At 57.4% G+C, this 13,148-nt stretch overlaps 1 protein-coding gene across 6 annotated transcripts in view; it reads right to left on the reverse strand.

Moving 5' to 3' along the window:
• OSBP2 (oxysterol binding protein 2) overlaps nucleotides 1–13,148 on the reverse strand; it is a 105,933-nt gene that overhangs the window by 14,193 nt on the left and 78,592 nt on the right. For all 6 annotated transcript variants that reach the window (XM_064674551.1, XM_064674552.1, XM_064674554.1 and 3 more), the window contains 3 exons: nucleotides 2,788–2,986; nucleotides 1,233–1,350; nucleotides 208–274 (listed from right to left, as the gene is read on the reverse strand). In XM_064674551.1, the coding sequence (XP_064530621.1) occupies nucleotides 208–274; nucleotides 1,233–1,350; nucleotides 2,788–2,986 (384 nt within the window). The remainder of the gene's footprint in view (nucleotides 1–207; nucleotides 275–1,232; nucleotides 1,351–2,787; nucleotides 2,987–13,148) is intronic.

The following is a 13,148-nucleotide window of genomic DNA, read 5'->3' on the forward strand; positions in this document are numbered from 1 at the left end:
AATACCCTCCCACTTCCCTTAGGAAAGTATTTGGGATGCTGGTGGGAGACTGTTGACATCTGTCCCCCAGCCATGGCTCAGGGAGCAACCACCAGAGAGCACCTGTGATTCAGATGGAAGGTCCCTCCCCAACCAAGTCCTCTCCTGCTCCTCTCCCTGGTTTAATCCCACCAGGACCATCCCTCCCGCTCTGCCAGCCCAACTCACACTGTCCTCCAGGTTCCAGTCCTCGGGGTGGCCCTCGCTGGCCCCGCTCAGGTTACTGCCCGAACGCCTGCAGGGGGAAACATCAGCTGGTGAACAGGGGAAAGGGCAGAGGAGGGGACAGGAGAGATGGGGCTGGTGTAGCATCACCCAGAGCATCTCTGTGCAACACCCTGGGTGCTGCTGGGATGGAAAGAGGGTGACAGAGGCCGTGCACAGGTGCTGGGAGGGGATGCTCAGAAAAGGATGCTCAGGAGGGGATGCTCAGGAAAGGATGCTCAGGAGGAGATGTTCAGGAGGGGATGCTCAGGAGGGGATGCTCAGCTGCAGAGACTCTGCTTTTGTCACCAAGCCCAGTGATGTGACTGTGGGTCAACAGGTACTTCCAGCCCAGATGCCCAGGGAGGAGTAAGAGCAGGTGACACAGCTGAAGGGCAGGGTTAGATGGGATACTGGGAAGGAATTCTTCCCTGTGAGGGTGGGAAGGCCCTGGCCCAGGTTGCCCAGAGAAGCTGTGGCTGCCCCTGGATCCCTGGAAGTGTCCAAGGCCAGGTTGGATGGGGCTTGGAGCAACCTGGGCTAGTGGGAGGTGTCCCTGCCCATGGCAGGGGGTGGAGCAAGATAAGCTCTAAGGTCCCTTTCAGACTAAACTATTCCATGATTCTGTTAAGGCAAGGAGCTCCCTGCCTCTGCCGTGCTCCGAGGGATCTCCCTCCAGGTCCCTGCTCCCATCAGCTGCTGGGGCAGAGGACTCCACTTTCCCACAGCACAGGCTTGACACCTGCCCTTCCTCACCTTCTTCACTATAGCTGGGGCCATCCTCAGCCTGGCTGGCTCCAGGAATGCAGGAGCAGCCAGACAGGGAGCCCTGGGTAGAGGCTGGGATCACTTTGGGAGGAGTTTTCTGAGGGACTTGTCCACAGAGTGATCCCATGGGAGGGGATGCTGCCCTCGGGCCTGAGCCAGATGCCAGGCAAACCTGCTCTCCCCACTCTCCCAGTGCTCCCTGTGGGGCTGTAGGGTCGTACCTGTGGTGTTTGGGGTCGGCAGTTACAGTGATAAAAGCTGGTGCATCCTCCATGGCATCGAAATACTCCGTCTCCTCATCTTCATCACTGGCCTCTCCCTTTGCAGGCTGCACACTCCCTGTGGGCACATGGACTGTGAGACACTCGGGTGCTGCTGCTCCCCTTCAGAACCCACCGATCAGGGTCTGTTCCCAGAGCCCCCCCACCCCGTGTCCCCTCCACAGCGGCTCCCGTTAGAGCCTGGCCCCCTCCTCTCCATCCCACTCCACAATGGGAGGATTCCATACCAATTTCCAGCTCCTAAAAGCAAGGATGTGCCCTGCTCCCCAGCCCAGGCACACAAGGCTCCCCTGCCATGCTCGGGAGCACCCCCAGAAATGCCCCCGGGCTGCCCGGGGCTGACACAGGGCGTGACTCGCACACCCAACCGCGTCTGATGCGGCTCCGCTCCAGCACCGCCCCGTCCGCCGGGAAATCCGGCTGGGATCAGAGCAGGAAAAAACAGTCACGTGTTTCAGGTGATGCTCGGGGAGATTTCCCAGCCCTTGGGTTTTCCAGCCCTGCATTTGTAAACATTTCTCTGCTGCGGTGGGAGAGATCGATGGCTGCGACATCGGCAGCAGACACTGGTGGAGTCCCTGCAGCTCCCCTGCTCCTGCCCCGGCCGGGGCATTCAGCAACCCCCTTTCCCACATCCCTCCCGCACTCTCCGGAGGAGCAGGGTCACCACCTCAGCAGGGTTTGTGCCTGTCCCTGCAGCCATTTCCACCCTGCCCTCCCCAGCTGTGCCACAGAATCGTTCAGGCTGGAAAACTCCCCTGAGACCATCGACTCCAACCATCCCCCAGCACTGCCAAGGTCACCACTGACTGTGTCCCCAAGTGCCACATCCACAGGGCTTTGAAATCCCTCCAGAGACGGGGACTCCTCCGCTGCCCTGGGCAGCCTGTTTCAATGCCTGACAACCCTTTCTATGGAAGTCTTCCCTAATATCCAACCTAGAGCTCCCCTGGCACAACTTGAGGCCACAGAGGAGTGAGGACAGTGCCCGGCATCACCATCACCCCCCCAGCTGCTGCTGTTCTCTCCCTTGGCTCTTATATCCTTTAAAAATAAGACACGGCACTATTTGCAGTTTGTGCAGCTGTAACTAATGCTTCCCTCGGGGAAGGGCATTTGGCAGGAATCTGCAAAGCTGTTGGATCTTACTGCAAACAAGCCCCTGGTTGCTCCACTGCCACCCCACATAGCCAATTTGGCAGTGCCAGGGCACCGTGGCCTCCCTCCAGCACCCAGAGATGTGCCCACCAGTGAGGGCCAAAGCTCCCAAAATAGTCTGGAACAGCATGAGTGAGCTGGGGACACAGCCCTCTCCCGCATCTGTATCTTGGGGACATCCAAGTCCCCGAGCAAGGACGATTAGGAATAATTATGGCCTAATGGGATCCGTTTAGAAAAGCACCACGGGGATACAGAGCCTCGGGCTGGCTGGGAGCAGCCCAGCGGGAATCCCGCGGTCCCTCCCGGCCCGGGGGTCCCTCCCAGCCCAGCTCACCCTTGGCGGTGCTGGAGATGCTGGTGGTGGGCGCGGCCAGGCCGGGGGCGCCGCGGCAGGCGCGCTCCAAGCTGTTGTGCTGCTTGGCTAACTGCTCGATGGTCTCCTCCAGCCGGATCCGCTGCTCCCGCTCATGCTGCAGCAGCCGCTGCCATTTCCGGCTGTGGCTCTCGGCTAAGTCCAGGAAATCGCGGCAGGCCTGGGGAGGAAGGGACAGAGGGACGGGTCAGCCCCCGGCACAGCCCCGGGTGCTGGGAGGTGTCACACGGTGACCCCAGAGCTGGTGCCACAACAACCCCTCCTCCTCTGCACAATCCCCACGCCCACGGGGCCAAGGACAGCTCAACTCCAACCACCCAAACCTGGACCACAGGAGATGGCGGCAACACGGACAACTGCCCTGAGTCCATGGAGACTCCATGGTGTCCCATCTCTGTGGCAGCCTGGCCTGATGTGTCCCCGCCCCACAGCCTGCCCCTGTCCCCATCCCTGACCCCGCTGTGGTCCCCAGGAGCCCATGCTGGGCTCTCACAAACCTCAGCCAAGCCTTGAGATCTCAAGCAGCCACATCCATCTCCAATCCAGCAAGTGAGGAGAAGCTGGATGGGACAGTGGTCCCTGGGGTGACAGCCATGGAAAGGAGAGGATCACAGAATCATGGAATGGTCTGGGTTAGAGGGGACTTTAAGATCATCTCATTCCATCCCCGTGCCATGGGCAGGGACACCTTCCAGTAGATCAGGTTGCCCAACCTGGCCTTGGGATGGGGCAGCCACAGCTGCTCTGGGGCTGCTCCAGCTGGGAGCCAGCAACCACTGTGCTCCAAGAAGGCAGAGAGGGAGGATGCCCAACTCCTCCCTGGAGCTGCACAGCCCAGGACACAGCACAGGGCCTGGCCTGGCCCCTGCAACACGTCCACCATGGCCAAAGGCCTCCATTCCCTCCCCAACAGGCTCTGGGGATGCCCCCAGCCATGGGGACACCCATGGGGACACACACAGTGTGCACAGGGAAGGAGGGCTCAGGGGATGCTCCTGAGCAGGGGACAGCTGGGACACCATCACCCAGCCCCGGGAGCACCAGACTCCCGGCAGATTTCCTGCAGCAGGATGTCCACCCAGGGCTGGAATGCTGCTGGTTGTCCCACACTGCCTTATCCCAGACAACGGTCTGACAGGACAGAGCCGGCCCTCACAGCTCTATTTTTAGGTTACTTTCCATCCTGGATGGAACCCCAAGTCCCTCTTCCTTTGCCATCTGCCCCATGTGAGGTGAGCACAGAGGCAGGGCTGCTGCTCCTCCCTCCCCCAAATCTCTGCAAGCTAGGACACACTAAACTTCTTCTCTACATTTAAAATATGATTTTTAGGGAAATTCTCCAGGAGTTTGGAGGCAGGGAAATTATTTTGCTTGCAGGTAAATTAACTGTGCTTGAGCTGCAGCTGCCTCCAACTCGTCAGCATACCAAGGTAGGTCCTCTGGATAAATGCTGGTTGAAAAACCTCAAAACTACTCAAAAGAGCTAAAACCAGAGAGTTTTGGATGTCTGACAGACTTCCAGCCATCCCCAGGACTCAGTTATCTTCTGTTTCCAGCTATTTGGATTCCACACATGATTTATTCAGCTCTTGGTAGGTTACTCCGAATTTGGGCTGCAGGTGGCACCTGAGTGTCGAGGCATCTCCTCATCAAGCAACAGGTTCAGGGCTTCAGCTTCCATGACCTGACCTGATTTTACCACGACTTGTCCAAGAAAAGCTCCAAATCATCAGTTCTTCATCAAACCTTTCCTTTGGATAGGAGCAAGATTTAAGTCTCATCCAGGGAAAGAAGTTTTTGCTCTGATAACATCAGAAATGATGATGACAAAGCATTAGGTTTTCATGCTTTAGGGGAAGCAGCACAAAGCAGAGGGAATGAACATCCCACCATTAGAAAGAAGAATGCAGGGGGTGGGCACATGTGGCTTCGGTGACAGCCTGAACGTTGCCATGTCCCCCATGGGAGCTCAGCACTGTCCCCAGCTCACCTCGAGGAGCCCCAGGACATGTCCCAGGTCATGGGAAGAGGCAGGAACCAAACTCAGATCAGATAAACAAACAACTAACACAGCGAGTTTGAGTCTGTCCTTTGAAAAAATAAAATCAGTGTAACCCATCACATTTGTGAGGTTTTGCTTCACATACACCTGTAACCTGGAAGGACCTCACCCTACATCTCTGTTCCCTCCATCCTCCCTTTGTTGCTTCTCTGATTGCAGGCACAGAGGGGGCAGGGTCCTGTCCCCCCAAATTCCTTGCTGTCCCATCCCACATGTGTTCAAAACTGGGGGCACTTCTGGGCCCCTCAGACAAGAGGGACTGGAGGGGCTGGAGCGTGTGCGGGGAAGGGAACGGAGCTGGGAAGGGGCTGGAGCAGCAGGAGGGGCTGAGGGAGCTGGGGGGGCTCAGCCTGGAGCAAAGGAGGCTCAGGGGGGACCTTCTGGCTCTGCAAGTCCCTGACAGGAGGGGGGAGGCGGGGGGGGGGTCGGGCTCTGCTGCCAGGGAACAAGGGACAGGAGGAGAGGGAACGGCCTCCAGCTGTGCCAGGGGAGGGTCAGGTTGGATATTGGGAAAATACCTTCACAGAAACGGTTGTCCAGCCCTGGCACAGCTGCCCAGGGCAGGGGTGGAGTTTAAATGCTGAAGGGATTTCAAAGCCCCGTGGATGTGGCACTTGGGGACATGGTCAGTGGTGGCCCTGGCAGTGCTGGTTGGACTCGATGGTCTCAGAGGGCCAGACCAGACCCCACATTCTCAGGATGCTTCGCACCGAGTTTTCACCTCACTCTCTGCAAACAACTCAGCTCCTCTCCCCACCTCAAGAAGTCCCGTTGGCAGCCACCCCTGTCCCCAGAGCCCATGGGGGCCCTGCTCTGGTGCCTCACACTGCAGCCTCTGGCAGCTCAAACCCCGAGCTGGCCGCTCCTTCTTCTGTCCCACCAACGTGCTGCACTAAGAGGATCCAACAAGGGCAAGTAATGGGATAGTGGCTGTGATATTCCCAGCCCAGCAAAGCTCATTATGCGCTCCAAAGGTCCCTCTCCGCAGGCAGAGGGCACAGGAATGCCCATTTTGGCACAGAGGGTGGGAATTGCCTCCAGCTCAGGGGCTGAGCGCTTTAAAATGATGCGCTGGGAGATGACCTGTAATTATCCTACTGCAATTAACCACGGCTTGGAAGGTGTACTGGGGAATTAGGGGGAAAGGAGGTAATTACAGAGGAGCCACGGGAGTGGGCTGGGAGCTGGAGAGGAGAAACTGTTCCATGAATTGATGGGAATCAACGTCCTAATGAAAAATAACAGCAGGTCACACCTCGGACCCTCCCGTCCCAAGGCATCCAAGCTTCACAGAGGATCCATGGTGTATCCCAAAGGGAAAACTGCACTGACAGGCTTCATTTACAGCCATATAAAAAATCCAAGTGATGGAGCATGTTTGTCAGCATTGCAGAGCATGGGGATGTTTTGGGAAGATTACTGGGCCCAGATCCCACTGGAGGCTGCAGTACCTCCACAGAGCAGGTCAGGACGATGCATGTCCCACACAGCATCCCACAACTTGTGTCCATGTGGATTTAGGAACCAGCTGGGGTATGTACAGGGTTTATTCTGTTTTTGAAAGACTGTCAGGCCCTCTCTCTGCAGCTTCTTCCTCTGCAATTCAGACACTGGTTTGATCCAAATCCAGATCAAAGGATCCAGTTCAACCCAGGCAAGGATCACGTTTGCTCCTTGGGAGACAAGTGATGCCAAGGGTGGCAGCAGGAGAACATCCTGCAAGAGGGATCCCCCAAGCCCAGCCCACCTCTGCCAGCAGCAGCCAAGTAAATTAATGTTATTAATTTGGGTTTGTACCCCCTAGAGCCAGACAGCACAGAATTCCACAGGGATGTTCACCAGAGGTGGGAGCAGCACCAAACAGGGCTCAGGGGGTATCTTTTCACTGTCTCTGCTGACTGAACTCAATCCTGAGCCCAAACAAACCCCAGAGCCCGGTTGGAGCAGGGGCAGCACCAGCCCATGAGCTCCCTGGGGCTGCAGGTCTTGGGGGTGAGTAGCTCAGACAGGAGTATCCCAGCTCATCCCTCATTCCCATCATTAATCCCCCTGGCTCCCTGTTCCAAAGCTACAAACCATCCTAGCCACCAAGCAGGAGCAACACCTTGAAATCCAGCTTATAAAATTCTCAGTCGTGGCTAAATTCAGTTCCAGCTGAAGCTGCTCAGGGTTGTAAGACACAGACACAAATCCATGCCAGGCTGGCACAGGGACACAGGACACCGGGAAGAGGCTCCTTGAGGAACCTCTTCCAAAGGACAGGGCAGTGCCCAGCTGCAGGATGAAGGCACAGGAAAAGTGATTCCCCAACAAGCTGCAGGGCTGGGATGTCGAGGCCACGTGCACCTGAAGGTACAGCCTGGGTAGGTCCTGCCCTCCCCAGAGCTCTCCCAGGACCAGCCCTCCGGTGAGCGGAGAAGAGGAACGGGCAGAGGATGTTGTGCCCATCCCCACATGCACCCCATCCACCAGGAGATAGGTTTTCTCCTTCACAGGAGGGGATGACGGAGGTGACACAACATGACCTGGATTTGCCCCAGGGCCAGAGCTGGATGAAATCCCAAAGTCCCAAGGGCTGCTCCGTTTCAGCATCATCACAGCGCAGTCAGGGCTGGAGAACAGTGGCCAAGTTGACAGGTCACCAGTGACCAGAGATAAGAGCAAGCTCCATCCATCTGCTGTTCCATGTCCCAGGGAATCCCAGTGTTCCCTGCAGCCAGGTGGCAGGAGGGACAGAGGTGGTTTCTCCTCCTCTCCGTGGATGGACCAAGCTCTTGTGGCAGGTCCTAATCCAGCCCTGAACAGTGGAGCTGTAAATCACTGGCAAGACACAGCCAAGGTGGCAAAAAGAGCATGTTTTCATGGAAAAATATCATCAAGGTTCCTGCAAATTCCCATGGAGTAAGAGAAAAGGTGCCATCAAGACCCTGCTGGGGAGCAGGAGGTGAGAGACGGTGCCAACAGCTCCGTGGTCTGTTCCGTGCCCAGGAGCTGCTGCCACCAGGGGCACATTTAGCACCTTTCACTTATTTGTCATGGCAAATAGACCCAATTTCACGGCTTGTTGCAGGCTAATGGGAATGTCCTTAACAGCCTGGGGATTATTTATGCAGAGGAAAATGAACTGGAGGTCACCACTGTCCTGCTGAGGTGGTGGTGTCACACACCCGTGGGGATCTGCCTCCTTGTGCAGCCAACAGTCAAAATCAGATGTAAGGCACAAAGAGATGAGGTTAATTAGCTTGAAAGGGCAAATGATCACAGCAAGGCCTGCCAGACATCATAGAATCATGGAATGGTTTGGGTTGGAAGGGACCTTAAAGCTCAGCTTATTCCACCCCCTGCCATGGGCAGGAACACCTTCCACTAGCCCTGGTTGCTCCAACCTCCGTCCAACCTGGCCTTGGACACTTCCAGGGATCCAGGGGCAGCCACAGCTTCTCTGGGCAACCTGTGCCAGGGCCTCACCACCCTCACAGGGAAGGATTTCTGCCCGGGGGTTGAACCACAGGAATGAAAACCTCTGGGACAGCCCCAGCAAGGCTGATCGTTTCACCACCTCCAATGCGACGCCGATGGATTCCGAGGGCAATCCCACCTGCCCCCAGCATCTCAGAGGAACAGTCCTGCAAATCTAACCTTCAGGGAGGAAAAACCCTACCAGGGAAGTGCCTGCTGCTGTGGAAGCAACATCTCCTGCTCCTCAACCTTGGGACAAGGAGCACTTCATTGCCCAGGAGTGACATGGGAGGAGGCGATGCCAGATGCGTTCAATCATCTCTTGTTCATCAGTGAATTATCCAGCAGCAGCATCGCTCCACTCATCAGGGACAGAGCGTGGTGCTGTGTCTGCTGCCTGGAGATAAGTGCTCCCTTCCTTCCTGGAGTCATCAAACCCTGGGACACAGCTGGCTGCTGCTGCTGCAGAACAGCCTCCCGAGGGAAGGGCGATTTCAGAGCCTCTGTTTAGATCTCAACACTCACACTGTGTCAGCCATAAAAATCAGGGAATCACAGAACCATGGAATGGTTTGGGTGGGAAGGGACCTTAAAGCTCATCCCATTCCACCTCCTGCCATGGGCAGGGACACCTTCCATTAGACCAGGTTGCTCCAAGTTTATCCAACCTGGCCTTGACAATTCCAGGGATGGGGCAGGAGCTGTTTGGTGAGAATCACAGAGCGTTTGTACCCAGAGAGGGTTAATTTGTCCTTCCTCCCCCCCAAAAATACTCTGAGCAGCAAGAGAAAGGGGAAATACAAGGATGGAGCCAGCCTGAATCCGAAATCATCCCACACAGGCAGTCAGATGGCAAGGAGACGTGGTTTGGAGAGCGGTCATCTGCTCCACAGCCATGGTCCCCACAGCCCAAGGCCAGGCTGCTGGTCATCACCAGGAGCACATCAACACAGACTGCTTAAATAACAGCAAATCTGTCCCAAATCCTTGCAGTGACCCTCAGCCAGCTCAGGAGCATCCAGGCTCTGAAGCCTGGATGTCTGAAGCGCTTTCAGGGACACTGGGAACTGCTTCTCCCCGGGCAGGGCTGGTGGGGAGAGCTGGGCTGAGCCTCACCATGTCATGACACCCTAAAAAACCAAGGTGACCTTGCATAAAAACCTGTGAGGGTAGCAGGTGAAGCTTCAACACCAAAAATCATCCCACTTCATTTGCATCCAGGGAAAATAGGTACTACAGAAATGCAGACATGGAAAAAATCCTTAGTGCCCCAACAAGGAGTAGGAAGACAACAGAGCAGAGGCTCCAGCCCACCTTGCTCAGTGCCAGTGTGTCACTGTCAGATGCTCAGCCAGACCCCCAGCACTTGAACAAGGTGCTCCCAAAATCCCTGACTGTCCCATTCCAGGTGGTACCTTGTGCCCTAGAAGTGCCTGCTTCCCTTTGGCGACTGGGAGTTCCCTGAGAGTCACAGAACGTGCTGAGTTGGAAGGGACCCACAAGGACCATCCAGTCCAACTCCTGGCCCTGCACAGACACCCCAACATTCCCACCCTGTCCCTCAGATGTTGTCCAAACCCTCCTGCAGCTCTGGCAGCCTTGGAGCTGTGCCCACTGCCCTGGGGAGCCTGGGCAGTGCCCAACCAGCCTCTGGGGGAAGAACCTTTTCCTGAGATCCAACCTGAGCCTGCCCTGACACAGCTCCAGCCATTCCCTGGGGGCTGTCCCTGGTCACAGAGAGCAGAAATCAGAGAATCAGAGATGTCCAAGATGAAGATGTCTGAGATGGAGATGGAGACATCCAAGATAGAGAAGTCCAAGATGGAGACATCCACACTTCTCTGGAAGCTGGATCTGGTCTCCTGGTTGTCTCTCTGGGCATTTCGACACCTTACCCTGTTATTTTGGGCCATGTGCCTAAACACCACAAACACACTGGTGTTCCCCACCACGAGGCTGGCTCAGCACCACTGACCCAGCCAGAGCCCCCTGCCCAGGGCTTCCTTGGAGCTGAGCTCATCCCAAAGCAGGAGCTCATCCCAAAGCAGGAGCTCATCCCAAAGCACTGCAGCCGGACAGGGCCGGCACAGCAGCCAGACCCCGCCTCCAGCGCCGTGTAATCCATCCCATGCAATAACGGCAGGATTAGTGGGAAGCAGTGGCAAATCCACTGCCTGGCTGTACTAAGAGCCTCTAATCCCGACCCCACGCAGCCTCCGTGGAGTCTGGAGTCGCCGCGTGCTCGGCACAACAGCACATGTTCAGTGTGGCTCTGGGACACGGAATGAGCCAACGCCACCCACGGGCTGTGACCAAGGTGATGCCATCTTGGAGCTGTGGCAGGGAAAGGATCAGAGTCTGGTTTTTGCTGGAAAAACAACTAAGGAATTTGCTGGATACTCCGGAGTGCTGTGAGTACCGACCCTTCCACCCTCACTGAGCAGCACCCAGAGGCCTCTGCAGGCCGTGCCAGAGGGTGTGCAGGGACACCGAGTGTGACAAGGACATGTTGGGACCAGCACACAAGATACACTGGGGGCTGAGACTGTGCTGGGCCCTCCTGCTGCAGTGTGGCCACCCCAAAGCTGTGCCCTTGCAGGGCTTCCCCACTCTCCTCTGGCCACGAGCACGTCTCAGGCTTGTCCTGCTGAAGCTCTCACTGCCTGGACAGCAGTGGGGCCTCTCCGCTGCCACCTCTGCCAAAACTCCTCTTCCTGGGAAGCTCCCAGCACCGGCTTTTCCTCCACAGGGAGGTACCTCCAGGCAGCTGCTGCAGATTTTTCCCTCCTCTTCACTTGCCCAAACCCACCCCAGGAGCAGGGGGACCCTCCCAGGGTCTGCAGAGCAGCTCCACCCCAAGGAGAGGGGCCGGGCTTCGCTTCCCGGCACCCGGAGCCCTGATCCCGGCGCTGGTGTGCCCGGAGAGCTCTGTCCTGCTGACAGCTCCCATGGTGACAGATTGAATGAGGCTCTCACTGGCCGCCTCCCTCATCCCCCGATGGAGCAGATTCCAGGCTGGAGGAGCATCTGTCCGAGCGCTCGGCAGCAGGAGCAGCTGGCACTGCCCACGGGCACCTCCGACCCCGGGATCTGGAGGGAACTGATCCTACCTCGGTCTCAGCCTTGTGTGAGGCCTCTGCAAACCTCCCCACAGTACAGGCAGCTGCAAGAGCAGCTCACCTGGCAGCGGCCCCCCTCGATCCTGCTCATCTCCCAGTGCCATAACTTCTTCCTGGGTAAATCCAGGGAAGAGCAGTGATGCCATTCCAGTGCCTCCTCCTTCAACAGGCACTGGAGGAAGGAGCTGAAGTGAAGCATCAGCCCAGGGAAGAGGTGAACAGAGTCCTTGTGACACCAGGGGCAGCACCCCAGAGGGATTAACCCACCTCTCCATGGCCCCATCCCGCCCTAAGGAGTCAACAAGCCCCAGGCAGGGAGGAGGATCCCAGGAGGGAGGAATGGGCAGGGCTCACCTGGGTTGGTAATGCCCGGCTGGGCTGTCTCCTGGCTCAGCAGAGCTGCTGATCAACACGAGGCACTGCTGACAGTGCAATGCCCACGCTGAGCCCACCAACACACAGCCCTGCTGACCCAGCAGCCTGGGAAAACACTCCCAACTCTCCTCTGAAGCCACAATGGAAAAGTTATCACTCTCAGCCAAAAAAAAACAGGAGAGCAGAGCTGGGAGAGGCACCATCCAGTGCTGGGGACAAACCTGTCGTCCATCTTCTCACACGAGGTTCCAAGGGAGCCCCAGGACAGTCCCAAGTCTCTCAAGGGTCAGATGGACACAAGGAGAAGGAGAAGGAGGAGGGGGAGGAAAGGTGAGAAGCCCCAAGGCACAGTGAGCAGCAGCAGCAGCCGAAAGCCCCGTCCAGCACAGAGGCCCCACGGACACACACAAGGCCAGAGCACCCAGAGCCTGCAATGACCCAGCTGGGAGGACTCAGCAACCACGAGGAATGAGGAGGAGGAGGAGGGGAGTGGGAGGAAGGCACTGCCTGTCTGAACAGATCCGATCAGAGATACTCACACACCTCTAAATTCAAAAAGCAATCCAGGATGCTCCAGGGAGAGGCACAACAGCTCCAAGAGCAGGGACTGGGCTCGGTTCTGTGTCCCTACTGCCCTGGTCCCACCCAGGCAGGGACAGACCCCGGGGTGACACTTGTCACCCTCCCCCCATCCCCCAGTAGCAGCAAAGCACCCACCAGTTATTCCCTGGTCAGCGCAGCACATCCACGGCAGGAACACGCAGGACACACGGAGCCCTCGCTCCAGCGCTCTCATCCGAGGGGGATTAGGGCTGGGACAGGGATTTAATCCCAGGGCCGGGGCTTTTCTGGGTCGGTGACATGGTTTGCAACGCGCTGATTAGTGCACGTGTCGTTAGCGCAGCCCGGATAATTAACACAGGCTGTGCCAGGCGGGACCAGCTCCTCCTGCACCATCCCCTGCACCGGGCACAGGGGGACAAGCCCGGCCCCCTGCGCGGGGCAGCTCCAATTCTGGGCAGCACAGCAGCTGCCCGAGGGTGGCTGGGGGCAAAGAGGCAAATCCAGGGGTGAAGGATGGAGTTTGCTCGCCGCAGTGCTGGAATTAACCCCTGGTTATAAGGATGCACAGGGTGGAGAGCTCCTCCAGCCCACTGGCTGTCCTGGGGTGAGCTGGGAGCAGCCCAGCAGGATGCTGCTCCCTCCCTGGAGCGCTGTGGGGGTGGAGGAGATCAGGTCCATCGTCCTGCCTGTGCCATGATGGGTTTGGGGACCCTGAGGGACAGCATCACATTCCATCCATGCCG

This window comes from Pseudopipra pipra, chromosome 18, assembly GCF_036250125.1.
Source record: "Pseudopipra pipra isolate bDixPip1 chromosome 18, bDixPip1.hap1, whole genome shotgun sequence".
Lineage (NCBI taxonomy): Eukaryota > Metazoa > Chordata > Aves > Passeriformes > Pipridae > Pseudopipra > Pseudopipra pipra.